This window comes from Eubalaena glacialis, chromosome 10, assembly GCF_028564815.1.
Source record: "Eubalaena glacialis isolate mEubGla1 chromosome 10, mEubGla1.1.hap2.+ XY, whole genome shotgun sequence".
Classification (NCBI taxonomy): Eukaryota; Metazoa; Chordata; class Mammalia; order Artiodactyla; family Balaenidae; genus Eubalaena; species Eubalaena glacialis.
Window position 1 is genome coordinate 72,109,675 of NC_083725.1, and position 27,462 is coordinate 72,137,136.

General features: G+C 48.2%; 2 protein-coding genes across 7 annotated transcripts; one reads left to right on the top strand and one right to left on the bottom strand.

Annotated features, from left to right (window-relative positions):
* The first annotated feature begins 12 nt into the window (after positions 1-12).
* On the top strand, positions 13-4,718 carry C10H11orf42 (chromosome 10 C11orf42 homolog). Its single transcript, XM_061201367.1, is given in 3 exon segments — positions 13-84; positions 3,524-4,322; positions 4,588-4,718. Coding segments are annotated over 3 exon segments (1,002 nt in total).
* On the bottom strand, positions 4,686-26,561 carry FHIP1B (FHF complex subunit HOOK interacting protein 1B). Of its 6 annotated transcripts, XM_061201360.1 has the most exons (13): positions 26,478-26,561; positions 22,208-22,370; positions 18,668-18,996; positions 17,900-18,538; positions 17,375-17,533; positions 17,096-17,182; positions 16,722-16,889; positions 12,686-12,765; positions 12,269-12,474; positions 11,101-11,880; positions 8,433-8,611; positions 8,112-8,274; positions 4,686-5,564 (listed from the first exon to the last, which is right to left on the bottom strand). In XM_061201360.1, the coding sequence occupies exons 3-13, from the start codon at positions 18,803-18,805 to the stop codon at positions 5,203-5,205; spliced, it is 2,961 nt and encodes a 986-aa protein (XP_061057343.1). In that variant the 5' UTR covers positions 18,806-18,996; positions 22,208-22,370; positions 26,478-26,561; the 3' UTR covers positions 4,686-5,202. The 6 variants fall into 6 exon arrangements, with proteins under 6 accessions (XP_061057343.1, XP_061057347.1, XP_061057349.1 ...); XM_061201364.1 differs by lacking the exon at positions 22,208-22,370 and having other exon boundaries at positions 12,311-12,474; positions 26,478-26,555; XM_061201366.1 differs by lacking the exon at positions 22,208-22,370 and having other exon boundaries at positions 11,683-11,880; positions 26,478-26,555.
* Between the last annotated feature and the right edge of the window lie 901 nt (positions 26,562-27,462).

Genomic DNA, 27,462 nt, shown 5'->3' on the forward strand with positions numbered 1-27,462 from the left:
CCACACCCCATCATGTTGGTTGGTACCCCTCACCTGCTGACACTGGATGAAGCTGATGCTATCTGGACCCTCATCAAAGATAAGGTAGGTAAAGAGGGCTAAAGAGGAAGTAACAAAGTGTGACCTAGATGGGTCTGAGCAGTTTATAAGTTGGAAGGGGTTGGAAGCCTAAAGACAATAATAACTAACATTTACTCAGTGCTGGCTTATGTGTGAGGCACTGCACTAAGTGCTTTGCACAGAGTGTCCAATTTAATTACAATTGCAAAAACAGTAAGAAAGGTTCCTTGAAAGACAATGGATAGGGAGCTATGAGAGCAGAAAAGAGAAGTGCTAAGTCAGGGGTAGACTTAGGAGGTCAGGAAGGCTTCCTGGAGTGAGTACATTCTAGCTTGGCATATAGGAGTTATTCACATGGAGGGAAGAGGAATACCTGGCACATAAAGGGTGCTTAATAAATACCTAATGAGCAAGGGGCGGGGGGTGTGTGTGAGTGAACAGTGTACTAGTTAAAGACAGAATATATGCAAAAGCCAAGAGAGAAAAAAAGAAAAATGTAAATTAGTGAACTACAAATAGTCCTCTAGAACAGGGTTCAAAGAATTAGTGGTGAAAATGAGGAAGAAGAGGTATAGGGGCTGACGGTGAAAGGCCTTTTACGTTTTCTAAAGAACCTGAACTTTACCTTTGACCTCTTCACAGACACTCCCTCCAGCTTAACTTCCACAGAGTGAGAAATTTGGGTTTTGAGCCAAATATACAGATTTCCAGGAGCAGGCAGATCTCAGCTCTGAGTTGCTGGTGTCCAGAAAATCCCACAAAATCTAGATGGCCACTAATTTCTGATATTAGAGAATTTAGGGATCAGGTTCTGGTCAGGCTATCTGAAGGAGAGTGAATTTAAAGCATTTGCAGAAAGCAGCCCACCAAGTTTAAAATAATCATCTTAAAGCAGTGCCTATACCAAACTCAAAGCAGCCTTAATGGCACGTAGCTCCCATTTGCAATGGAGTAGCAGCTCGCCACAAAGGTCAGCTTCCCAAGGAAGCAGAAAGAGAAGAGCCAAGGTCCTCCCAAGAATGAGGGCAACTAGTTTCAGCAGCGTTACAGGTTGGTCCTGGACTAGCTCAATCAGAATTAGGGTGAAGTAAATGGGGTCTTTAACTATTAAAAAGCTACACCATCTCTGAGTATCAGAAAAACTCCCTGTCCTATTTAAATGGAAAATTGCCAGGAAAAGTCAGGGTAGGGACATTCAGGATAAATCACTGGTAGTATGTGACAAGTTCAAAAGTAGGACACCTTTGAGTAACCTGGTTTCCTCCTCCAGAACTGCTGATTTACTGGGCACTTTGTAGAAAAACAGAATGTGGCTCAAGGGCTCCCTATTCAGAATTCAAACCAGCCAAGGTACCTCCAGGAAGATAATCTTCCACCATCACTTTCCTGGGCTGCCCCGGGGAGAGCTGAATTTGCAGGCCTCTAAGTCCTCAGAACTTCTACCCAGAAGTGCAGTGGAAGCAGGTAGTGGTCTCAAATGGTGACTGCCAAGAACACGTTCACCCTAGCATAGAGTTGAGTGCTTTATTTTTCCTGCTTTAAGATAACCACTGGGGCCCTCAGGGTAAGAATAAGAGCCTAATAAACTTCCATGGCAAATTCATGTCTATATTCTGAAACAGAGTTTCCAGCTTAATCACCTTTTAGCAGAAATTTAGACCATAAGAAACATCACACTCCTGTTAGAGGGACCTCTCCTGGAGACACTCCAATTCGTCTCATTTGTACAGAATCCTAGGCACCAAAGGAGCAGCTAGGCTGGGATTCTGAGGTTATATTTGATGATTATGCTTTCACTGTCATGAGGCAGAGCATTCTATACAAAAATGCTAACCCATCATTGCTCTGCTCTCACCCCTGGAAATCCAACCGTTCTTCTCAGGGTCCTGTTCTTCAGACCTATGCCCCCACCCAAAAGTTAAATGTCCCATATCTTAGTGAAACAAAGGAGAAGGAATGAGAGGAAATTCTTCCATGCAGATCAACAGAGAGCCCCAGTTATTTCCTTGGCTAGGTGACAAGACAGTAGTGACAAGCTATCTCAGCTTGTGTAAAGTCCAGACACAACTAGCTACGCCCCTCTTACGCTGGGGGGCAGCACTTCCAAAACAGCTTTACGTAGCAAAAAGCAGATCAACCTTAAGGGACCATTGGTGAATTCTACAAGAAAGCCAGTAAAGTGGGCAATGCCATCAGCAGGGACACAGACATATGGGATTGGGGGTCTGGAGGAGGGAAGTAGAGCACACAGCATTTTAAGAATAGGACTCTAACATGAAAGGGGCCCAAAGAGGGAACTGTGTATGCTCCTTAGCAGAACACAGAGCCAGAAGTCTCAGCCAACAATATCTTGGATGAGTCAAGATCATACCTAAGTACAATTACTAGAGAGGATCTTACAGGGCTTCCCAGTTGGTCATGAAATTAAATTTTCCAGAACTGGGTTACCAAGCACAAAAAGGCCAGAAGGACAAAACCAAGAGGAACTGTAATCTGTGAAAGCCTACTGGAACTAGCATTACAAAGATGAGGCCTCAAATCCCTAAAAGAACTATCCTCTGCAGCTCGGGCAGAAGGTGTATACTAAGATGTTATAGACACGGTGTGGACTTCCAAACCTATTTCTGTGTAACCACTCTTGGTTAATGACATCACCCATCTAACCCTAATCCTTGAGGATGCCTTTTCCCACACCCCTTAAGTGACCAAGTTCTACTAATTCTATAACCTAAATACCTTCCCCCATTATTTTAGTTTAGGGCCTCACCATGTCTTGCCTGGAATTTTACAATACTCTTAACTGACTTTTTCTCTCTCTCTTTATTTTATGCCTTCCTATTCAAAATTAACTTTCTAAAATGCCTATCTGAATTGTGCCCCTCCTAACCAGAGCCCTTCAAGTGGCTTCCCATTGTCCTCAGGATAAAAGTCCCATCACTTAGCACACATACAAGGCCTTGAATAATCAAGCTCCTGTGTGCTTGTCCCTCTCCACACCCTACACTTAAGTAATATGAAATTATACTTTCCTGACTATGCCCCTCTTAGTTTGTAAGTTCAAGTTTTTTCACTGGCTGTTCCCTCTGCCTGGATTGACCATTCTCCTACCTGGCTAATTCCTTCAGAGTTAAAGCATTACCACCTAGAAAGTATCCTTGATCCTCTTCTATCAGAGACAAAGGCTGTTAAATCACATCTCGTCTGCTCCACAGCTTGCTCTCTGGGCTATATCAGGACAAGAACAAAGTCTCAGTTTTTAATGCATTCCCAGTATCTAGCAGAGTCTGGCACATAGGAGACATTCAGGTTTTGCTAGAGGGGAGAACTGGGAGACGAGCAGGAAGCACAACAGTTTGAGCACATTGTGGAGTGACAGTGGGAGGGTCAAGCTAGAGTAGGGTACCAGGTAACTCCTAACTCTGACCCTAACTCAGTCCCTGACCTATAAACTGGCCACCTGCAGGTTATAGAGGAGCGCTTTGGGCCCAATGTAGTGGCAGTACCTTTCCTGTCGGATGCAGCCTGCTTTGATCTACTGGGTGTGCTAGTGAAACAGTCCCGCCCAGCCCACACCCGCCTGGCTCTGCCAGGTCGGCAGGGCCGGCGGGCACTACAACCAGTGGGGCCACTACCGAACCTCCTGGAGCAGGCAGGCTCTGAAGGTGCCTTTGCCCACTGCACTAGAGAATACTCACCAAATGGCCGGGCAGAGACAGCCTATGAAGAAATGTGACTGTTGGATGGGCAGCCCTGCCGGATCCGCTTACATATGGGTGGCTTGCGTAAGAAGGTGGCCTTCCTGCTGCTGCCACCAGGGCAGGTGAGCCTACAGCAGACTCTTCCCTGGCTCCGAAGCACCCACAGCATCTACGTCATCTACCAGGTCTTCTCCTGTTCCTGGCTACAGCTGGGGCTGCTGCCTACAGCCCGTGAGCCCCAACTGCTCTGGTTACAGCGGTCACTGCCTATTGCCTTCTCCTGCCTCAAGTTTTCACTGCAGCCCAAGGGAGTGCTGGGACCACAGAAGCCCCTGATCAAAGACCCACTGCCCCATGGGGCCAGTTGGGTCAGACCCGACCTCAGCATCATGCCACCTCCGGCCCCCACGTCAGCCCCTGCTGATGTCCCTGAAGCTGCTGATGTGCCCTCACCTGGCCCAGCCCCACCTTCACCACCTCCCCAGGAAGGGCCAGAGGGCAGACCACCCAGATTCTCCTACAAGGGCCGAAACCCCTTCCGAAGGGGGCCCCAGATGCTGTCAGGTACTGCTAGGGGAAATGAAGATGAGAGGGATGGGATAAGGTGGAGGGAAAGGGCGTGGGGTGTAGAGCCCAGGAGTGTGTGGGGCACCCATAACTCCACACTGGACCCTGGTGAGGGGGATGGAGTGAGGGAGCCAGGGGAGGGCGAGATGGAAGCGTGGTCCTGGTGAGGGGGTGTGTACAGCACAGAAGACCAGAGGGAGGGACCAGGGCGGCAGAAAGACGAGGGCATGAGTCAAGCTGTGGCTATCCCCAACCCTGGCAGAGAACTGGCTCTTCAGCCCCCGAAGCCCCGCACCAGGAGCCCAGGGTGGGGGACCCGGGGACCCCGAGCGGCACTCCATGTCCCTGCCCCTGCTGCAGGGTCTGTCCTCGGAGATCGACAGCGACGAATGAAGCTGAGGCGAGAGATGCAGGGGGCCAGGCCCCCAAGACCTGACATAGGGACACTGGTCCCCAATAAACATCAGCTGCTGCTCCCCCACACCATCCTGGGCCCGTGGTGCTTCTTCCTGCAGGAGTCTGGAGGAGGAAAGTCCCAACCTTTTTCCCCAGGCTTCATGTCCCCTCACCCTCTAAAGGCATAAGAAGTACCTCGAAACCTTGGCATCGTGTCCTCGCCAGAGAGAAAACACCCTGACCACTTCCCCATCCATGTACAACTTTCCTGGGGCCCCAGCCCTACAGAAAAAGGGTGGGAAAGAAGAATGAGCACAGAATAGAGATTTCCCTTTTATACATATTGCAACAAGTTCTCCAGAAAACATTCATCGGAAATAAATTAAAAAGTCCTCTTGCCACTGCCTCCAAACATAAAAAGGAGCCTACACCCTGGCCCCAGCACAGGCCACTCAAGGCCCTGATTGTCCATGGAAGAAAGTTAAGGATTGAGGGGCCCAAAGCCTGAGATGGGAGGGCCAGATCCCTCCTCTGAAGTATCCAACAAGAAAGGCGAGGTGACAGCGTGGGCCTGGGAGATGGCAGCCAACTCCTTGAGAAACTCAGGGAAAATGACTGCACAGTAGACAGCATTCTTGACTCGCAGAGCCTCACCTTGGCGGTCAGGGGCCCCACCCCGGGGGGGTAGGACCGGCGTTGATGCCCCAGGGGAGCCCCCACCTAGGCCAAGTCCTGTGCCGTCTCTCCCAGGCTGAAGAGCCATCTGTGCCGCCTGCCGAGCCCTGGTTGGACTGTGTGCATGCCGCAGGAGCAACTCCCCCAAGGACGGCCTCCGGCTCTTCACTGGGAACAAACAGGAGTGTCGTGAAGCTGCTGGCATCAGGCAAAGTCCCCTGGCCTGGGAGAGGAGACTCCCCTCCCCACGCACCCCCACTCCCCCAGGGGCACGGACCTCTCCACTAGAACTCTTAACACCAGAGTGCTGCCTGCCCAGCCTCCTTCCCTCTACCCAGCCTCCCTGCCTCTACCCAGCCTCCCCACCAGCCAACCATCATGCTCAGTCTTTAGGCAGTCAACCCTTCAGACACTTCATTCCCAGACAAGACCCCTTCCTTCTCCAGGCCCCTTCACCGTGAGGGGTTCTCTTACTGCGCCTCCCTTTCCAATCACTCTTCTACCATCGCCAAGCTCTTTCTCCTCAGTCTGTAACATGCCCTTACTTCTTGCTGCCCAGCACCCTCCTGTACTAGAGTCGAACATTTCCTCCTTCCCCCTGCCTATCTATAACACGGCACCCACATCCCCTGCTCCTTCAATACCCACAGGTGCTATATATGCAGTCATAGTTCAGTGACTTTATCAGATCTGTCACACACCACTGTCCCTCCAAGATCTGCTCTCCTGTGCCACCACTTGGCCTTCCACCAATCCCTCTCCTACATCCACCAAAGCCACCCTCCCACTGGTTGTGGCCAGACTACTTCATGTCAGCTTAGACTCAAATGAACCATTTAAAATACTGCCTTCTCTTCTCTAATTTCCTTCCTCCTAGATTGCTGGCTCTGGATCTGTTCTTGGCCCTGTCCAAGACCTAGGGCCTAGACTCTAGGGATCTAGTCTCTAGATCATGATACCATTCCCATTCTCGACCTCTAATAATGGTTACAGAGATATGCTAAACAGACATATTAGATTTGGCGTTCAGAGCCCTTTGCAACCAGCTTCACACACTTCCTCCCACCTCTTCTAGAAACTCTCTACACACTTCCTCACCTCTTCTAGAAACTCTCCCTGCTTTGGCATCCACACCTATGTGCTCCTCCTGGAACCCTCCAGGCTCCTTTCATGCCTCTGTAGCCCCTTCTGCCTTAATTTTGCTTTCCTCAATGTTTTCATCCTTAGCCTAATTTCCCCATCCCTACCTCTCCTCTAATTTGCCCTCCACTAACTTCCCATTTTATTGTCCTATCACATTGCATTTTAATAACTTGTTCTCATGTCTTCTACCTCATACATTAATCTGTGAGTTTAAGGGCTTGGACTCTGTCTTATTTACCTCTATATCCCTGGGCCCTCCACAGTGAACATAGTACCAGGACTGTGGAAGCAAGAAATAATTCCTGGTACTGGACCATGAGGAAATCATGCTAAGGAACTTCAGCTGGGCCTTCACAGCTATATAATAACCCTTCTGGTACCCTCTTCCCAACCTATACACTTTTCTCCTTAAGCCCCCATCTCACCTCTGCTCTCTTGCTCAGCATATTATTTTGCCTCCTACTTCAATTAGCAAATAAAGGATGACTTCAACTCCTTAAAATTTCCCTCCACACCTCAAAACTCCACTTGTACATAACATTTCCTCCTTTGACCTCTCCTCATTTGCCTCAAAGGGGGGAAAAACTTTCCTGTGCTCTGGATCCCACTTACTTCCACCACCTTTGGGACCTTGCTCCCTCAGTTATGACAATCCTCTAGTCACTATCTAGACTATCAGCTTTTTGAAAGCAAAGATCACATCTTGTACCTCCCTGAGCCCCCTGTACCAAAGACAACACCTAGCACATACGGCAAGCACTCAGATACTTGTTGATGAAAGATCTAAATTTAGAATATCGTGGTCATATTTAACTCTTCCTTCTTCCTTATAACCCACAACCACTCACCAAACTCTGCCAGTACTTCCTTCCCATTTCCACCTTTTCAAATTCTTCCTTTCTATTTCCACTATTCTAATTCAAGCCTCACAGGTCACATCTGCATTATGGCAGAAGCCTCCCAATTGCTCTTCTGACTTCATTTTCTCCTAGCTCCAGTGCAACTAGCACATGAACTAACACACTTATCTCTCCATTCCCAGATCTAAGAACCTCCAATGGTTTCTCACTGCCTAAAAGTTTACAACCTCTGCCTAGCCCAACTTCTACGCTGAGAACCTTCTGCTCTGACCAAATCTTTCCAACCTTACTATCAACTGTTCCACCACCTTCCAAATCCCCTGCTCCAACTAAACAGTTCATGCTGTCCCCTGAACGAAAGAATAAAGCCATCCCACTCCTTTGCCTACCCAAGTCCTACCCATCTCTCAAGGCCCATGTCAAATGCCATGTCCTTTACCAAGCTTTAACAATATCTCAACCTAGAGACTATTCTGTCCCCTTGCCCGTCCTCAACTTCTAGAGTAGTTTTTGCTGGTACCGTTGGTTTGGCTCTCAGTGGACAGAACTATGTTTTTCCTCTGCCCAGAAACCTGAGGACAAAATCAAGACTCTACTCTCTGCAACTCCCTAGTTCCCGGCACAAGGCTTCAACCTTAATAAGAAACTCAGTTAACCTGAGCTAATTAGTTGCCTAGGGAGGACAGGGAGGTGGTGGCAGGGTAGGCCTCACCTAGGGAATCAGATCGGCGGGGGGCAGAGCCTGCCGCAGGGCCCTCAGTCCAGTCCAACTTGCCACGGGCAATGAGGTACTTCTTGGCTTTGGATAGCAGTGCTGGGAAGTCCTCCTGGGAGGCTGCAAAGCTCTCAATCTTATTCTTCACAGAGCCCAGCACCTATGAAGCACAACTTCATGACATTTCTGGGTGGCTCTAGACTGACATAGTCCTTTCTAGCCCCACTGGGCCTATTCCCAGCCCCCCAGGGCCACTCCAGTTGTGGGCCTGGCCCACCATGGAGCCTGGACGCACCCATGCATGCATGCATCGCACACCTGCAGCAGGGACTTGACACTGGGCTGGAAGACCATGTTGGTGTTGAGCAGGAAAGAGCGGAGCAGGGGCTGGGGGTGACAGGCCAGCTGGGCCACCAGCCCCGTTAGCAGGAAGTTGACATAGACGGAGTTCTGCAGCATGTTCTCGAGTTTGGCAAAGAGCACAGCCATGAAGGGGCCTGGGGAGGTGGGCACAAGGATACAAGGCCTGAACACAATGCACATCACACGCATTCCTCCCCAAAATGAGACCCCCCCCACCACCACTAGATGAAAATTATTTGTGTCAGAAAATGATTTGCATGTTTAAATATCCTGTGACCACCTATTCTGGAGGAGATAAAATGGCAGACACCACATGGACCCACAAGAGGTCCAGATGCCAGCTTTATACACATTCTAGCTAAAGGGCCAGACCACAGGCTCTGGAATCAGACAGACTTGGTTCAAATTTTAGCTTTACCGTTTACTAGTTAAGTTACTGGATGAATCAAAACTCTCCAGGCATAGTTTCCTACTTGGTAAAATAAGAAAATACACCCACCTCATAAGGTTATTAAGAGGATCAAAGAGATACTGATACACAACATTTAGGCCAAAATCTAGCAAATTATAAGTATTCAATATCAACCATAAGCTATATATTTCTCAGCTTTTTAAAAAGCTTCACCCAAGAGGACAACTGAAGAAAGAACAAGTGAGAAAGTGATTAGACCAAAAGAAGAAATCAGCTTACATACAAGACAGAGGATAACACTGGACCTGAGTCAGAAATAAAGCAAGAAGCAAGCGTAGTGAAGGCAAAGACGGCGACTAGATTGGTCAACTTAAAGTTAGGGGAGGAATCTTTGGAGAACCAAAAAAGAAATCAGGTCTGTTCAGGAGCTGGGAACCAAGGTGGTGAAATAGAATCTGCAGGGAAAAAAGAGCTTAGTTCAGGGCCAGAGAAAACTGATTTAGGACAGACTCTTTGGTGGAAAAGAGGATGGCAGAAGGGATTAGAATGATCTTCTGGGAGAACTGGCCTCAACTGAGCCAGATCACCAACACTAGGACTGTAGAACCATCACAGTCTGTCTGGTCAGGGATTTGTCAGGGAGAGGGAGTGTGCCTAGGAACTGCACTAAGGCTTGAGGAAGGAGAACAATGAAGGGCAAGAGACACTGAATCCTGAAAAAGATCCTAGAACATTCTTACTCCACATGCACATGACTAGCCTTAGCTCTAAAACAACTCTAGCTTAGCAGGGTCCTAAGATATCCCATAACTTTGTCCTTCTCATCTCTGGGGACTTTTTTGCAAGAGAAAAAGCTCAGATGAGTTTAGAAGAAGAAAAGGGACAGAGCTTCAATTAACGCTTCAAGAAAGTGGTAAAACCTGCACACCACCTTCTAATGGTGTAGAGCAGAAAAGAGCAGAGCAAAGGCTAAATAAATGAAAAGATATATTTTCTGTAGTCTGCAAGAGAGAGTTGTCATTACTCCAGAGCAAAAGGCCTGATGCTGTGCAAGGCCCAGTTAGGACATGTACTGATCAATGCATGATAACTTGACTACAAACAACAGGAAGATATGTGGGTACCTTGGTCAACTTGTATCTGCCATGTACCCAAGAGATGATAATCCTAAACTACCACATGCTGAGTTCTCACAATGCACCAGCATCACAGTAAGTGATTTACATGCATCAAAGACATAGATGGAATGCTAACTCAAGGTATGTCTAGTCCAAAGCACTATACAGCTTCCCATAAGTGCCTCCCCACCAATCCCCAGCATGGGGTGTAGAGTAGGGACAAGAGCCAGATGAGGGTTGGGCTGGGTAAAGCTGGCTCTCAAACAAAAACAAAGAGGAGTTAGCCCAGCCACTCAGGCCAGATCTAGCTCCAGGGTCTTTTGGAGAGACCAAAAGAACTTAGCTGGGGGGGCTCAGGGCCACGCTTTGTCATTTGCCCTGATAGAGGTATTTCACTGATCTAATTTACCCAGATTAGTATTTCACTGATAGTATTTCACTCTATCTGCTTCAGTTCTTACCACTAACCATAAACCCTTAGAAAGTCTTACTGAGCAGTCAGGGCAACCAACAGGGTGCAAGGATAGGGAACAGGAGAAACTTGAAACTGAGCCCTTCTCTAAAGAGGCTGGGAGAAAGGAGGCCAGGGCTGAAGAAGAGAAGTATACCAGAGAGCTGACCCTGGGCCACAGAAGAGCTGACAAGAGACCCAACACCCAGACAGATATACTGGTGGGAACAACATGGAACAGCACGATTTATAGGTGCCTCACATACAGGACAGCACGTATGTCTTCCACATGGTTCAGATGTATTACTTTGATTCACCAGGAAACACCAAACACAGAATATCCTGATCACACATCCCAGAAAATGGCCAGACTGAGGAAGAGGAGGAACATGCATAAAGGACAGACATACAAGGCTTAGACAGAAGTCAATACCCAAACCAGCACAAGCATGGAAGACTACAGACAGACACTGAGACACAAGTATGACATGATATGTATCTGGAGGGGACCCAAGCAAAATGGATGAGGAGCTAGGCAAGTACACAGGAATGACATGGGCAAGAAGTCTCAGAAACCAGCACAAACATGTCGAGAACATGCAAAGAGTACACAAAGGAGAAGACCTAGGCTAAGTAGCTTACCAGTGAAGGGCTGGCTTGGCAGCTGGTTGAGAGTCCGCAAAGGGCTGCTGAGGAAGGGGCCAGGGGGCTCAGGGGGACAGGTGAAGCTTTCGTAGGCCTCCTCCTCCTCAAGAGGTAGTGAAGGCTCTAGAGGGGGCTCTGAGCCGGCGCCCCCATTGCTCAATGCCACCTCCAGCTCCCGGAGCTCCTGCCCAAAGCTCTCTAGTCCTGCCACGCCCTCGGAGGTGCCCTCTAGTAGTTCCCCAGCTCCCTCCTGTGGCACCCGACGAACCTTCTTGGCCCCCTCAGGCCATGGTCCTGGCACCCCATTGAGCTGGGGAGGGGGCAGGTGGCCAGGGCCCTCCCTTGCACCCAGAGCCAGCGCCCCCCTCCCCAGCTCTTCCGCCTCCCCCTCCCCTGCATTGTCCCTGTCCTCCTCAGGCAGCAGGCTGCGTTTCTTAGTCCGGGAGCCAACAGGACTGGGCTCAGGAGGGGGCCGCTCGCCATCATAGGGGGCAGACCAGGTGCGGCAGGCTTGGACACAGCGGTCCACACCAAGGCGCGCCTCACGCAGATACTCCAGGTAATTGTCTTCCAGCTCACCGGGCTCCTCCACAGGGCTGGGCCGTCGGCCAGGGCTGGAGGCTGGGGAGGCAGCAAGCCCTGGTGAGCGAGGGGCTGGGGCTGGGGACTCGGAGCCACCCAGGCTCTGCTGTCGCAGGAAGAGGGCCAGACGAGATGGCGTGGAGGCCCGGGGTACCGTCACCACAGAAGAGGAGTCAACACTTGGGCTTCCAGGGCCTGCAGAGGGGAAAAAACATAAGAGAGATCAAAGAGCCAGAGGTGCAGGAGGAGGGATGAGACACCTTGGGTAACTAAGAGAGAAGGCCATGAAGCAGAAGAAACATGGGACCGATTCAGACAGCTGACTCTCCACCCCTCAAATTAAGCTTTTCCTCATCCACCACCCCCTCCTCATTACCACCAACACCACAAAAACAATGGAAATAGAAGAGTACAACTGGAGTGAAGAAAAGGAACCGCTTTGCTCAGAAGCTAAATTTCTTTGGTGGAGTTAAGGATCCACCCTACAACACCCCTCATCAACCTCCCCAAAGATGGAATGCCACTCACAGCCACCTCCCTCCTCCCACCTTCTTGCTAGGCTCCCCCAGAACCCAGGCCATACCCGTCGTGTCCTCCCTTCTCCCTGCCTCTCTGCTAGGCCCACCTCGTGCCCACGAGGCATGCTCTGGACGAGGTGGGCTGGAGGCACGGTGCCGACAACAGCGTGGGATTAAGGAGAGGAACTTGTCTGCTGCCCGTCCATATAGGTCCACGTCGCGCACAGCTGGCTTCTGGCTCAGCATCACATGGTTACACGGGACGAGATACCTGGGAAAGACAGCAGAAAAGGGACACAGGATAGATCAGGAAGGAAGGACAGGGTTTGAGGGAACATCAATGGAACTATATGGCTAAGCCAGCCTTCGAGAGGACACACACAGGCAACCCCAATGCAACCCATCACCCCAGCAATGCACAAGGCCCTGAGGGCCCGGAGGGTTCAGGGTCAGCCATCCCTCAGCCCTGCCCCCGCAGGTACCTGAGAACCAGCTGCAGCAGGACATCCTCACAGCTGAGGTTCAGTAGGGTCCTGAAGAGACTCAGAGAGACCATGCAGAGCTGCGGGAGGGGGGTGGGAGTCACCATAAGAGCTCTCTACCCTCCAATATGTTTACCAAATAGAAACCTCTCCAACCCCAGGCCCAACCAACCTCTCCTGGAGCAATGATGGCACAGGGCCTGGCACAAAACAATCATCCAAATATTAAATAAATGATCACATGATCTTTGTGGTCAAGACCTCATTATTCACAGATAGGAACGAACCACATGTCAGATTTAATGTATTTCTATAGACCATACACATGTCAGCAAACTCTCTGGCTATATATACCTGGCAGCAGAGATACCAGCAATACTTAAATGGAATGAATACCCATGAAGAGACCCCAGGAAATACTGGGACTGAGTGAATGACTAACAGGAGACAACAGCAACGTGATAACTAAGGGAATGCCTGTCAACAGACAATAGCAGCATAGTAACTGAACGCCTACCAACAAAAAACCAGAGGGAACCTGGAAGAATCCCAGCTGGGAAGTGGGTGGGGCTGTGAACATGGAGTCTGAGTCACCTCTCCAACACCAGTGTCTCTCTCAGAAGGTAGGATAAAGAAAAGTTCAAGGGCAGCTGACAGGAAAAGGAAAAAATAGGTGGGTCCAGAACAAGGGAAACCTTTTGTTTTATAAAAGTAAAAAGGGTGGCTCACCTCTGGCTAGATGAAGAGAACAGACACATGTAAGCACTCCCTCACTCCTATGAATCCCCGAAGCACTTTCTCTATACTTCCCTTACGGCAAGTATAACTTGAGCACCCTGAAGACAACTATTGGGTCTCAGTCCAGGGCACTGCCTGCACAGTCTAGGTGCTCATCATTAACTAAATGACTGTGGGGGAGTTAAAAGCCAATCATGGGACTTCCCTGGTGGCGCAGTGGTTAAGAATCTGCCTGCCTGCGCAGGGGACACGGGTTCGAGCCCTGGTCCGGGAAGATCCCACATGTCGCGGAGCAACTAAGCCCGTGCGCCACAACTACTGAGCCTGCACTCTAGAGCCCGCAAGCCACAACTACTGAGCCCACGTGCCACAACTACCGAAACCTGCATGCCTAGAGCCCGTGCTCCACAACAAAAGAAGCCACCACAATGAGAAGCCCGTGCACCGCAACAAAGGGTAGCCCTCGCTCGCCCCTAGAGAAAGCCCGCACACAGCAATGAAGACCCAACGCAGCCATAAATAAATAAATAAATACATACATACACTTAAGGAAAAAACAAAACAAAACCAAACAAAAGTCAATCACGGTGGGAAAGAGATAAGATAGCAGTTCACATTTTAGACAGCATGGATGTTTATCCTAAATGACCATTTTAACTAGCAATGAAAACATTCAGACTCACTGAAAGATTGTGTGGTAGGTAGAAAAAATGGCCCTCAAAGATGTCCAGGTCCTAATCTCCAGAACCTGTAAGTTACATGGCAGAAGGGACTTTGCAGGTATGATTAAGGTTATTAAAAAATTTAAGATGGGGAGAGTAGCCTGGATTATCCAAATAGACCCAATCAAATCACACGAGTCTTTAAAAGCCAAGAACCTTTTCTAGCTGGGTCAAAAAGAAGAGAGATTTGAAGCACGAGAGGGACTCGATCCACCACTGATGGCTTTGAAGATGGAAGAAGGGATCACAAGCCAAGGATTTAGTTGGTCTCTAGAAGATGGGAATGGTCCTCAGCTGACAGCCAGCAAGAAAACAGGAGTCTCAGTCCTATAACTACAATTAAGTAAATTCGACCAATGATCCTAGTGAGCAAGGAAACGGATTTTCTCCTAGGGCCTCCAGAAAGGATGCAGCCCCGCTGACACTTTGATTTTAGTGGTGTGAGGTCCGTGTCAGATACATGACCTACAGAACTGTAAGATAATAAATTTGTGTTGCTTTAAGCCACTATGTTTGTGGTAATTTTTTATGACAGCAATAGGAAACTAATACAGATACTCAGGCTAGCTAGCCAGCATGATTCACCTTAAGCCACAAAAGTCAGACTATAGCAGTTACAAAGTCAGGCCAACAGAATCAAGCTTAAAAGGGCCAAACAGGGGAAAGGAAAGCACCTGCATGTTTAACATGGGCATCCTGAAATCAGAAGAGATTTGGTTCCTCCAAGAACTGAGAGCCAAGAATAAATACCCCAAAACCATGAAAGGCTCCTGAGACCAGGGGACCAAATGCAAGACTAACAGAAATATATGCTAAAGACTAAAGACACTGAGGGAGAATCAAAGAAGTTAGGATAAGATTAAGACAAAAACAAGATGGATAGAGCCCAATACAGGAAGAAAAATCAACCCTAGGAAGGAAATCAACATTCCCAAAACATAAACAGGACATTCCATGAGGCCAAACAGATTTAAGACCTTGGTCTAGCTTCAGCATAATGAGAAATAAAACTTTTTCAATACCTTTGTAAAATTAAAGCTTTGACATCTCTTCCCTATCGGTTTATGACAATAATTCTTAACCCAAGGCATGTATCATAATTACATTTTGGAATATTATAAAAGTACACATGCCTTGGGCCTACTCCCAAAGATTATAACTCAAGAAATCTAAGGCAGAGCCTAGAATCTGTTTTTATGGTTATTGTTATTTTCAAGTTTTAAAGTGTACACTTGGTTCAGAAACACTGGTCAAATCAGAGTCAGTCTAGAATATCTCATATACACCCTAACGTAGCTTCAGAAGCCTCAACTATACAAAACATAGCTATCCAGGAACCTTACTTACCTGGAACCCTACTACCAGGTACCTCAGTTATCTAGAACAGTTTTCTAGAACCTTTAGTGATCCAAGAACTTCTATTTTTAACACAAGGACCCAGAGAACTTCAATTATTTATAATAAAAGAAGGAAACAAAAATGGTTGATGGAGCCAAAATAAATGCCATAAAGTCCATGGCTAAACTAATGCTTTACTCCCCCAGAAAGACTTCAGGTCTTTATGACTTAGAAACAATTTACTCCTATTTTATATACATTTCTATTGGTTAAAATCTAAACTTCTTACCATGGTCTACAAGGCCACACATGATCTGAACTCACCCACCTCTCCTTCCCTTCTCCCCTTTGCTCACTATACCTCCAGTCACGCTGGTCTTTCATTTCCTCAAGTACATTTCATTTCCTCTTCCCCACTTACGTACTTTGCATGCATTGCTCCCTCTGCCTAGACTGTTCTTCCACTTGCTCTTCAACAGGCTAACTCTCTCATGACCTTTAGGTCTCAACTCAATGTCATCTCCTCAGAAAGGTTTTTTTGACCACTCTACTGTTTTCTAAGCACCCTGTTGGGTTTTTTATAACAATGACCTCAATTTTCAATTATTTTGGTTATGTGTTTACCTGCCTACCTCTTCTATGAAGGAAGCTCCATGAAGTCAGCAATCACTGCTTACCATTATATCCTCAGTACCACAGAACAGTATGACACATAGTGAACATTCAAACAAATTGTTCAGGAAGAAGGAACATAAGTAGGTAGGCGGGCAAATGGGTGCCCCAAGTTATAGCTGTTCAAATACAGCAAATCCAGAGGGAAGAAAAGGTAAACATACTAGTAGCAGCTGGATCACCTATCAAAGCAGACACAAAGCCTGAAGAAGTGATCTCAAGTCACCCACGGCAAGTCACAAAGCGCTACACAGCTGAAGAGAACCTCAGGCCAACGCTACGTAACAAGTGTCGCACAATGGCAAAACCTAGAGCCATGACGAGCAGCCAAAGTCATCCAGAAGAGGTAACTGTGTCCTAGGTTTGTATATTACAAAAGCAGGCGGCCACATTAAAATTGTACCCAAAACAGTTAAAGGTTTAATACTAGAAAGAAAATGCCACCTAACTTTGAAGTGATTGCTGGAGACAAAGGCCAAAGAAGGGCAGGAACACCCTCCCAGAACAAAGGTCGGAGAGAGAAGATGGCTCACCCAGGTAAGCCAGGACAGAGGTAGGGGCCATACCCGGGAGTTGCTGCCAATACGGGCAACAAGGGTGTCAAGGATGGTGTGGGTGTCATGCCGGTGTAATAGCAGGAATCGCAGGAAGGTACGGAGCAAGGCAGGCTCTGAAATACTCCGTAGGAAAAGTTCCAGATAAGCAGTACTGGCAATCATCTCCTCCACAGAGGTCTGGACAAAGGAAGGGAAAGTTTGGAAATTTAGGGCTTCCCCGCACATATGCTAAGCCATTTTCCCTAAGTTCTAAGGAGGTACCAGGAGCAGACAGGGAAAAAGGGAGGAGTACCCAGCCCACTGCCGCCCACATTGGTCCTGGCATTGAGGTTACCACCCCTCAACCTAATCCCTTAATCTGCCTTGCCACCCATGACTCTCACCTTGTGCAGGGCAGGGCCCATGACAGGCACCAGGAACCCATTATGGATATAATCTACCAGCTGCTTTTGCACTAGAGGATGAGCCACCTGTAGGGGTGCAAGAGAGAGGACGGAGGATTTTGAACGGACCACTGTCAGGAAGGGAGCAGAATGGTAGAATACAAATAGGCACCCTACCCCCAAGCTGAAAGAAAACCAGAACTCCAGGGAATGCACCCCCTCCCACCCCATCTCCCCAGAATGACCAAAGGCCAGACCTCCTGGGAACCCCAGTCCCACCTGAATGACTGCGTTGCAGAACTCTAGGGAATTCATGAAGAGGGCAAGGGCTGGCACCCCCAGCCAGTCCTCCCGTCGCAGGCAGTGCCAATCATCTCCTGGAACTTCAATCTTTCGGGGCAGTGAAGAGTACAGGGCACTCAGCCCTGTGGCCAGCACCTGGGGGCCATCCGCAAGGACAGGTTACCAAAGACTCAGACGATATGAAAAAGGGGAACAGGGAACTATTAACCCAGAGTTTTTATGCGAGCAGGGGTAAGAGCTATTCCCAGAGCAGATATTTAGTCACGCAAGGTGCCAAGACATCACCTGGGAACACTGGCCCATGAAGAGCCTTCATACTTGCCTTATCCACCTAAGCCCATGTTTCATCCCCACCCCAACTCCAGGTGCTGCTCTCAAGCCCGGAGGGGCTACTTCCTGAAGGAGAGGGCCCTGGTACACAGTCCCTCCACATCTCCTGGACAGGAAGGTGCTCTCCAGTGCCTACACCATACCCTACCCCCCATCCCAGGAGGTGCTGACCGGGCAGAAGTAAGAGTGATCTGCGATGTAGCGGCCCACAGTGGGACTTCCAGCTGAGAGAGCCATGAGCAGGAGTAGGGCATCACGGGCCTGCTGGCCCAGGGTGCCCTCTCGATGGACAAAAGGTACAAGGCGAGAAAAGAGGAGAAGACGGGGAGCAGCTCCGGGCTCAGGAGGTGGCTGCAGGAAGAACTCGAGCAATGAAGGCTCCCGGGCCAGACACACGCACAGCTGGCTGAGAAGTAGCACCAGGCCTTCATCCAGTGCTGGGCTACTGGGCACAGGGCGGCCACAGGCATCCAGCAAGATCAGCAGAGCCTCACGAACTGGACTGTGCCGCAACAGTGGCTGGCGAGCTTCGCTCACTAGCATCTCAAATAGTTTCAGTTGCTCAGCCCGCCGTTCCTCAACCCCATCCCCAAGCTCATCCCACTGAAGCTGCCACGTCAACACACGGGTTAGCAGATCCTCGCGCAGAGCAAACTCCAGCAGGGGCCCAGGAGCTGTGGGAGCCGAGGGCACCGCACGATCCTCCGCCAGCAGTGTCAGCATCTGGTAAGTGTGGTTGCACACAGCACTGAGATCGTCGGCTCCCCCAGGAGCTGCCCTAGGGCCTTGCCGCTCCAGAATTCGCACCACCTGGGGAATCAGGACAGATAAGAGAAAAAATTTAAGATGATCAGGTGACTAGATGGCAAGGTGAGAGAACAAAGAATGTTAGGACTCGGGCAGCCAGTAGGCTGGGACCTTCAGCATATAGTCTCCTACCTGGGACCAGTGATTCTTGAAGACCATGAGGCAGGTCTCAGGGTCAGCCATGACAGGGGTCTGCAGACTGGCCCCTTGTGGTACACGATGCCCAGGGCCCCGGGAGGCCAGTCTGCTCAGCCAGTTCATCCTCTCCATGAGGTAGGCCGGGCAGGGCCAGTGGCCAGAGGGCCACACTCTGAGAATTTGCCAGCCGGAGGCTTTCTCTACTTGTGTCTCTAGTCTGCTTCATCCGGTCTGTAGGAGCCAGTAACTGTCCATGGAGCCAGAAGATATACCAGGCTGCAGTAGTGAGCTCAGAGGTCACTGCCCGATCCAGACCTACAAATCTAATTCAAAGAGAAAGGATGCAAGAGGTTAACAGAAGTTTGCCTCTCTCTACCACCCAGCAGGAAGAACTCAGAACCACCACTCCACTGAAAACTACACACACACAGTCAGCACCTTAAATTCACCATGTCTAAAACAGAACTCATTCCAACACTAAACCTGTGTTACTCCCACAGCCTTCTCCACCTTAGTAAATGATACCAATATTCACCTACTTGTTCAGGCCCAAAACCTAGGCATCATCCTTCTTTCTTCTTGTCCTTACTTCTAATATCCAATTCATCAGCCTATCATCTATACCCTCCAGACATGTCTCACTATTGCAATAGCTTCCAACCTGGTCTTCATACTTCCAGTCTTGCCCCTCTGAGAATCTATTCCCCACACGGCAACCAGAGTTTTAAAACATAAATTATACTACATCTCTCCTCTGCTGAATACCCTCCAATGACTCCCTATCACACTGGTAATAATCCAAATCCTCTACCTTGGTCTCTAGGGCACTACATAATCCAACCTGTATAACCTCCTACCATACCCTTCCTCACTCATACTTTATTCATACAAGGCTTCTTGAATACTTGCTCTTCCCTCTGTCTGGAGTGTACTTTTCCTGATCTTCACATTGCTCACATCACTCAGTTCTTTCCAAATGCCATCTCCTCAGAGAGGACTTACTTAACAATTCTTTCTAAATAGCACATCTTCCCACCTTCACTCTCTAGCTTCCTAATCCTACTTTCTTCTTAGCAGTTTTTTTACTTTCTAAAAATATTTATTTGCTTATTTATTTGTCTATCTTCCCCACTACAATGTAAGCTCATTGAGGGCAAGGTTTCTCTGTTGTATCCCCAGTACCTAGAGCAGTGCCTAGGGACTCAATAAATATTTGATGAATGTATGGATGCTTAAGTGAATGAGTGAATGAACAGACAAAGAACAATCAGGAAATCCAGTCTTGATCTGACTCCGGCCCTCTGGGACTGTTGAGGAAGAAATTTTTTTCTAACTATTACAGGTCCCTCCCTAGAAGCCCACCCAGGAGGAAATACACTAATAGACCTTTAACTGGCTGAATAATCTTAAGAGGTAAAAATTCAGAGCCAACCAAAAGAGCAAAAGAATTTTCTTTCTAGCAAAGAACACAAGGATACACTCCCATAAACACACATATACCCACTCCTGTCAGATGCATCCAACACTCACTCCTGGGGACGTGACATGACACCCTCACTAGAGAATGAGGAAAAGTACCAAAACAGCTGTTGGCCTCGGCCATGGCTCACAGTTCCTTCTTCATCACATCTACGACCCCCTCAGCAACACTGTCTCTCAACAATATCTCACAAGTATAAAAACTTCAGAGGAAAAAAAAAAAAAGCTTCAGAGGAAAGGTGTGGTTCAGTTGTCCTTCCTCTTTATACTCAATAAGGCTAAAGGAACCCAGAGACCTGGCAACAGGCCCACACTTGGCCTCCAGTTATATTAACCACCACCCCTTCTACCCAGATACACTCCCTCTCACCATTATCAGCTCACACTAAAGGAAGATAGCAATTTTGCTTAAGAAAACCTTCTGGAGAACAAAAGAGTCTTTTTTTTTTTTTTCAAAAGACAGTCTTATAAAGGGTGGGAGCAGTCCTAAACAGCAGGCAGGGCTCACTCATTGATTAAGTCGGTGTACATCATACTGGTAAGTACTGGGACACTGTGCTAATAATAGGTAAGCACTGGAAATACAAAAATGGATAAAAACAGTTGGGGGAGCATAAACCAAAACTCCAATAGATATTATAAACAGAGGTACTTACAAAAATGTCATGGGGGTGCTAAGGAAAGCAACTACGTCTTCCTGGGAAACTATACGAGGATTCCAGAAAAGAGGTGATATCTGATTTAAATCTTTATCAACGAGATACTGGCCACAAAGAAAGCAGACGGAAAGGCCTTCTTCATATTAAAAACAGTATGTTCAAAAATATGGCACTGTGAAAGAACACAGCAAATGTGAAGAACAGTTGCAAGCTTGATGTGGCTTAATCTCAGACTATTTAGAGAAGAGAGATACAATATTAAGTTGAAGGGTAAACATGGGTGAAGGTTATAAATATCACTGAATATCATGCTAAGGAGTTTGGGTTTTATCTATCAACGCCCTGGAATAAAGGAGGTTTTTAAACAAGGAAATGACAAGATCAAATTTGCCTTTAAAAATATGTCAGGGGGGCTTCCCTGGTGGCGCAGTGGTTGAGAATCTGCCTGCCAATGCAGGGGACACGGGTTCGAGCCCTGGTCTGGGAAGATCCCACATGCCGCGGAGCAACTAGGCCCGTGAGCCACAATTACTGAGCCTGCGCGTCTGGAGCCTGTGCTCCGCAACAAGAGAGGCCGCGACAGTGAGAGGTCCGCGCACCGCGATGAAGAGTGGCCCCCGCTCGCCACAACTAGAGAAAGCCCTCGCACAGAAACGAAGACCCAACACAGCCAAAAATAAATAAATAAATTAATTAATTAATTAAAAAAAAAAAAAAAGGCAGACGCTTGCTTTAAAAAAAAAAAAAAAAATGTCAGATAGCAGCATAAGGTGGAGCAGAGAGAGACCTAGCCTCACACTCATACCCCAGGGGAGCTGAAGAAGGGCCAAGCATCCAGTCTCAGCAAAGTAAGGCCTTGACATGTCGAAAACTAAACTGCTTCCAGCTTCTAGAACTCAATTCCAAAGACTAACAAACAGCTTCTACCTTGTGATGTACCTGGGGCGCCCACTTCTGCTCCACTCCTTGACTAACGTAGAGCACTGCTCGCAGACCCAAGGGGAACTGGCCTCCAGGACTTTCCCTCCCCACCCCACCCCCATTTCTTTTCAAAGACCTCAAAGAGAAAAGCCACACTGAAATCACTGTCTCAGAACCCAAAAGCTAACACTTAACCTGGACCCTCTTCACATACTTCAGAAACCTAAAAGAAAGCCACAGCTTGGTGTTCCTCTCACCTATCTAAGACTCCCTCACTCCCTGTTAATCTTGAAAAGTTCAGAACAAGACAGAAGAGAATGGGATCACCACCCTATTACTGTGCCCTTTCCTCCCATAGCAAAGTCTAGAGAAAAGTAGATCCCTCTTCCCAAATTTACCTACAGGCTCAGCCACAGGGAAAAAAGAAGGAGATGATCTTTCAGACCCCCCAAAATGGCCAAGGTCAAGCACTCACCGTAGGGCACGAAATACAGCCTTATAGGAACACTCAGCAAGGGTGTCCACCAACCTCGGAATAGCAGGCACAAGGCAGGAAATGGCTCAGTCTCACTTATGAACCTTTGCCCTGGGAGAGGCAAAGAGGGAGGAAGGTGGGGGCAGGGATACACCTGCAACACCTACAGCAGACAGAGAGAGATCAAAACAACCTTCTAAGAACAGGTCAGTGAAGTTCTGCGGCTTCTCTCCCCCTACAATGGCTCTTCCTAGGCTCTTTCTCTTACTGACATAAGGGGCAGCGATGGGCTCTTACCCTAGATTCTGAAAGTAGAAAGATCTGATTAAAACTTCATAGTAACACAAAAGAGAAAAACAAATAAACAAACCCCACCTCATAGGAGCCTACGATCTAGAGCTCAGCTCACACATATCCTCTCTGCCTGTCGATCCCTCAGCCTGTATGTATGAGACAAATGGGATATCAGTGTATGGTCCTAACTCACTCCCTCCCCTCTCCCCAGTACCACCTCTGCTTCTTGCAGGGATCTCCCCACCTCACTCCAGCAGAGCCCTCATAACTCACAGCGTGAACTTCATTGCACAGTGACTCCCCTTTACAACAGTAAATCCCCATGTCACACATAGCTTTCTCCACCCCTTCTGCGGAAGGGCGGGCGACAAAGTCAAAGAGGAGGTGAAACTGAACTAGATCCTAATGGATGAGGAAAGTTCACTGCGCAGAGAAGAAAAGGCATTCCTAGTAGAGGAAGCAGCTATTACAAAGATTTCAAGGCTCAAATAAGTAACATGTTTGTCAGGGAACTGTGAACAATTTATTCAAGCTAGAACACAGAGTAGAGAGAGAGTGGCCCGAGATGAGGCTGGAGAGGTGAGTTGAGGCCAAATGATGCCATATTAAGGAATTTGGATGTTATCCTACAGAACACAATGAACCAAAAGTTTTTAGCAGAGGAGCTCCATGATCAAATTTGCATTTTTAGAAAGACCATTCCAGGGACGGATTAGAAAAGCACAAGTCTGAAGGCAGGAGGCTGTCTGGGGAAAAAAATCCAGATGAGAGATGAGGAGGTAGTAAACTAAAGCCTTAACTGTGAAGATGTAGCTGTGGAGATGAAGAAAACAGATAATGTAAAGGGATATGTATTAATATTTTAGTGACTGACTACATACAGGGGGTGAAGGAGCAGAAAGATGGAAGATGACACTGAAGTCCTCGCCTGGATTGCGATATGACATGTGGTGCAAAAGCAGACTTCCAAAGCAAAGACAATGAGTTCTGTTTTGGACACGTTAACTGCGATACCTGTGGAAATATACCATAGATCACTGAGGAAATATGACTGGAACATAGAGAGAGACTGAGACTAGATACAGACAAGTAATCACCTCGTTATGATATACTTTCATATTTCACATTCTCTCTCTCAACTGAAATTATCTTTTCATGTGTCCATCTCTCCCAACCAGATTGAAAATTCCTTGAGACTTCACAGGACCACATCTTATCTATCTTGTTATCTCATAAAATGTGAGCATCACAAGGGCAGACTATATGCTGAAGTATTTGCTGAATGAATAAATGAATTACTATATGAATGAATGAATTTGTCCTCCCAGCACTTAGCAGAGTGCCTGGCACATAGCAGATGTGGAATAAATGGTTACACACAGCGCCCCAAGCATGTTTCTATCTCTACATCATCATCTTCATCTATGTTTCATCTCCTCAGATCTACCACTCAGCTATACATATCATAAAGCAAAATCCATTATACTTAACGCACTACTATTCAACAAAGAGTTCAGTATAGCAAACAGGAAGCTTTCGAAACCCAGTGCTTTCTCCAGAACAACCAAGAATTTGGACAGTCCCTAAGAACCCTCGGACATGTGACTTGACTCACCTATCACTATCACAATGTGATCCAGGTATTATGTACACCTGTTCCTATGTTTTTGCCCCATTATTAAACAAAACCTTCAAACCCATGTCACCCTCAAAGTCTCTTTAACCTCTTTTGGAAACAGAACAATTACAAATCATAGAAAAGACTTTTTTGCCAGGATAACGTCCTCCATGTCATCACAACCCTTCCTGTACATCACATGCTTTTTACTCCACATCACCTTCACTCTCTGTTACAAACTTTTTTATCCCAAGTCACTGTCACTCTCTTGAGACCAAATTTTGGGTCCAGCTTTGCCACTTTATCACTATGTGGTCTCTGGCTCTTCGATTTGATTCTCCATCTATAAAATAAGAATTCCTGCCCTTGCATACTTCACAAGGAATCCATGTAATTCCAGTAAAATTATGTAATGCATGAATGCAACTTAGATGTCAGACAGTAATTCTACTGTATAAACGCATGCTTCCTCAACATAATTCAGCAGCCACACTATCATCACCCTAAATTCCGGGATTTCATGAACCAGTAGAAATAGATTTTAAAACTTTTAAAATAGGATTGTTACTTTTTATTTTGGCAAATAGATCAGTTTTTTAAAACCCATCATCCGCTGCCACCATTACTTTCCCAGTGAGAGAGCACTTTAATACCAAAAGAATAGGAAAGATAATTTAAGAATAAATTTATCTTTATGGAAAATTCATGTTCCACATGTTGTCTTTCTCTCCTTCCACCTTGAAGAGATAAAAACTTTATCACGGACTGGCACTGTCCTTGGCCCAGTGTTCAGGAATCATTGTTCTGAACTCTTTCATTATACATGTAAGTTCTATAGGGTTCTGACCATCTGGGCAGATTGCCGAGGGTTCCACCAGCACGAAAACCTGTTCAGCCTCCAGAGAGAAGCAATGAAAACATACCACAGGACAGAACAGTTGGTTCTGAGGCTCAGACTCTAGAACAGAATGGGGACTTGGGCTGCCCCTAATTCCCAAAGAATGGTCTGGATAGGGAAGGTCTACCTCTTCCTGAGGTTGGGGGAGGTATCTGCTCTGTGGCAGACTGTCACTAGAGAGGAAATCTTAGTGGTGTGAAAGGAGCCATTATCTGAGTGCCAACCCAGCTTTCTAGAACATTCAAAATGTCCATGTGCATGTGGGTTGGCAGGGAAAAGGGGACCTGCAAAATGCTAATAAATTGAACCCAATAACATGTCGTGGGGCGAGGAATGAACTGCAAAGGGACAGGAGAAAACTTTTGGGGGTGGGAGAAATGTTCAGTATCTTGAAAGTGGGAATGGTTTCACAGATGTAAACATATGTCAGAACTCATCAAACGTGTACATTTTAAATATGAGTAGTTTATTGCACATAAATTCGCTTTTTTTTTTTTTTTTTTAATTTAACTGTAAGAAAATGAAAGCAAAGCCATCCTGTTTGGGAGTCTAAATACAGCGTTGTATGTAACAAACCATATGATTTCCATGAAAGTAGAATTAGCAGCTGTAAGTGGTTAGTCCAATACAGATGGCAACGGTCAAAGCCCCACAGCTCAGCACAGGTAAGCAGCAGTGGAGTAAGGTTGCCCAGAAGCAGGTGGAGAGACAACAAACATAGGCGGTCATAGCCAAAAAATCTCCATGAGAGGGACCATCTTCAAGTCTGCAGTCCCAAGGAGGAACTTGAGGGAACGAGGGATTCCAATGATGACTCTGTTGAAGAGTAAGCCTAAAAAATGATTTCCATTATCATCGTTACTACTGCCCACGACGCTTTCATCTTTTGATCCTTCAAAATATGTAGAGCCCATGAAGCAGAAGAGCCAAGAGCACAACACTTCCACCCAAGCTGTCCTACTCAGTCTAAAACTACTGCTCTCACTGGGCAGGACACTCCATTCAGAACCGCCTCTCACCTTTATCCAAGTCTCACAACCCTCATTCCTTCCCCCACGCCCTGCCCTCAACTCCCTCCCGATTCACCACCAGCCCGCCTGCTCCCGCCTTCGCCCTGTCCATTCCCGCTCCCCGCACAGGCCTCAGCCCCTCACTCTGGTCCCAGGGTTGTCCCTCACGCCTGCCCACAGGAACCCCAGCTGCTCAGTAAATCGTGTTCACAAGTCCCTTCCACTTGGCCCCTCAGAAGGCATCCCGGCCCCTCATACAACCCAGCTCCTTACTTGCCCACTCACCCCGAGGCTCTCGCCCTGCTCCCCTACCTTAGACACTCACACCTGGCCCCTCACCACATGCCAGCCCCTCACCCTGTCCCCTCACAACCAGGACAGTCACCAAACCTAGTGCCGTCATTCCCCAGCCCCTCATCCCCTCTCACACGCCCTCCGGCCCTCACTTACTGTTCAGTCACAGAACTCCGACCCTGACCAGGCCCGATCGCCACCGCGGTGCTAGGTGAGTTCAGGCCGCCATCGCTCCTCAGGCGCACCAGCCGCGCCCCGCCCCGCGCCACACGCAACCCGCGCCCCCGCGCACCACACGTAACCGCCCAGCGACGCACCGCTGGGCAGCGGCGTGCCAGCTCATTGGCTGGGCCCGGCCAGAGCCAGAGCGTCGATGCTTGTTTCCTGGCAACGGCAGAGCGCAGGGGCGGGGTCGCCGACGGCATTCCAAGCAAGGAGTACCGCCTCTTCCCCAGGTTCCGCCCCCTCGCATTGCAAACCCCGCCCTTCTGAAGGACTCTGGCGTGTCATAGGGGAAGACCTCTGGGGAGGCGGAGGCCCGCGGGGCGGGGGCGGAGCCTGAGGAAGAAAGGTCGAACCGGAGGGCAGAAGGAGGGACCTAAAGAGCGACGCGACTTAAAGAGGCAGGGAAAGACCGGAGGGCGGGGCTTAGGACAGAGATCCGGCTGAAAGAGAGACTAACGTGATAGGGGCGGGGTCACGGATCTTGGCGGTGCTGACAGTGGAAAAGGGGGCGTGGAAAGGGCGGAGATAACAAGAGGGTAGGCCTGAGGGGAGGAGTCGGTAGGTGGGCGGGGCCTGTGGAAAAGCAGAGCCCTACAGAGGGCTGACCGCGAGAGGTCTAGTTCCTTTCTTGCACCATCTGCACGAATGGCTTGGATAGTACCCGGGCGATGACCGCCCCTCGTTGGCTCGCCAACACCGGCTGCCTCGTGATCCCTTGGGCACTATCGTTTTCAGTCAACCCAAGGAACATGGAGTAAGGTCCTCTTTGTCAGGCAGGATTCCAGATCAGTTAAAACCAGTCTCAGCCCTCCAGGACCTCAGCCCTTATTGGTAGACAATTGCAACGTAGTGTAATTGCCATCGAGGAGCAGCACTTAGCGTGTTATGTGTGTTTAGAAGATGAGGGGAAAGCAGA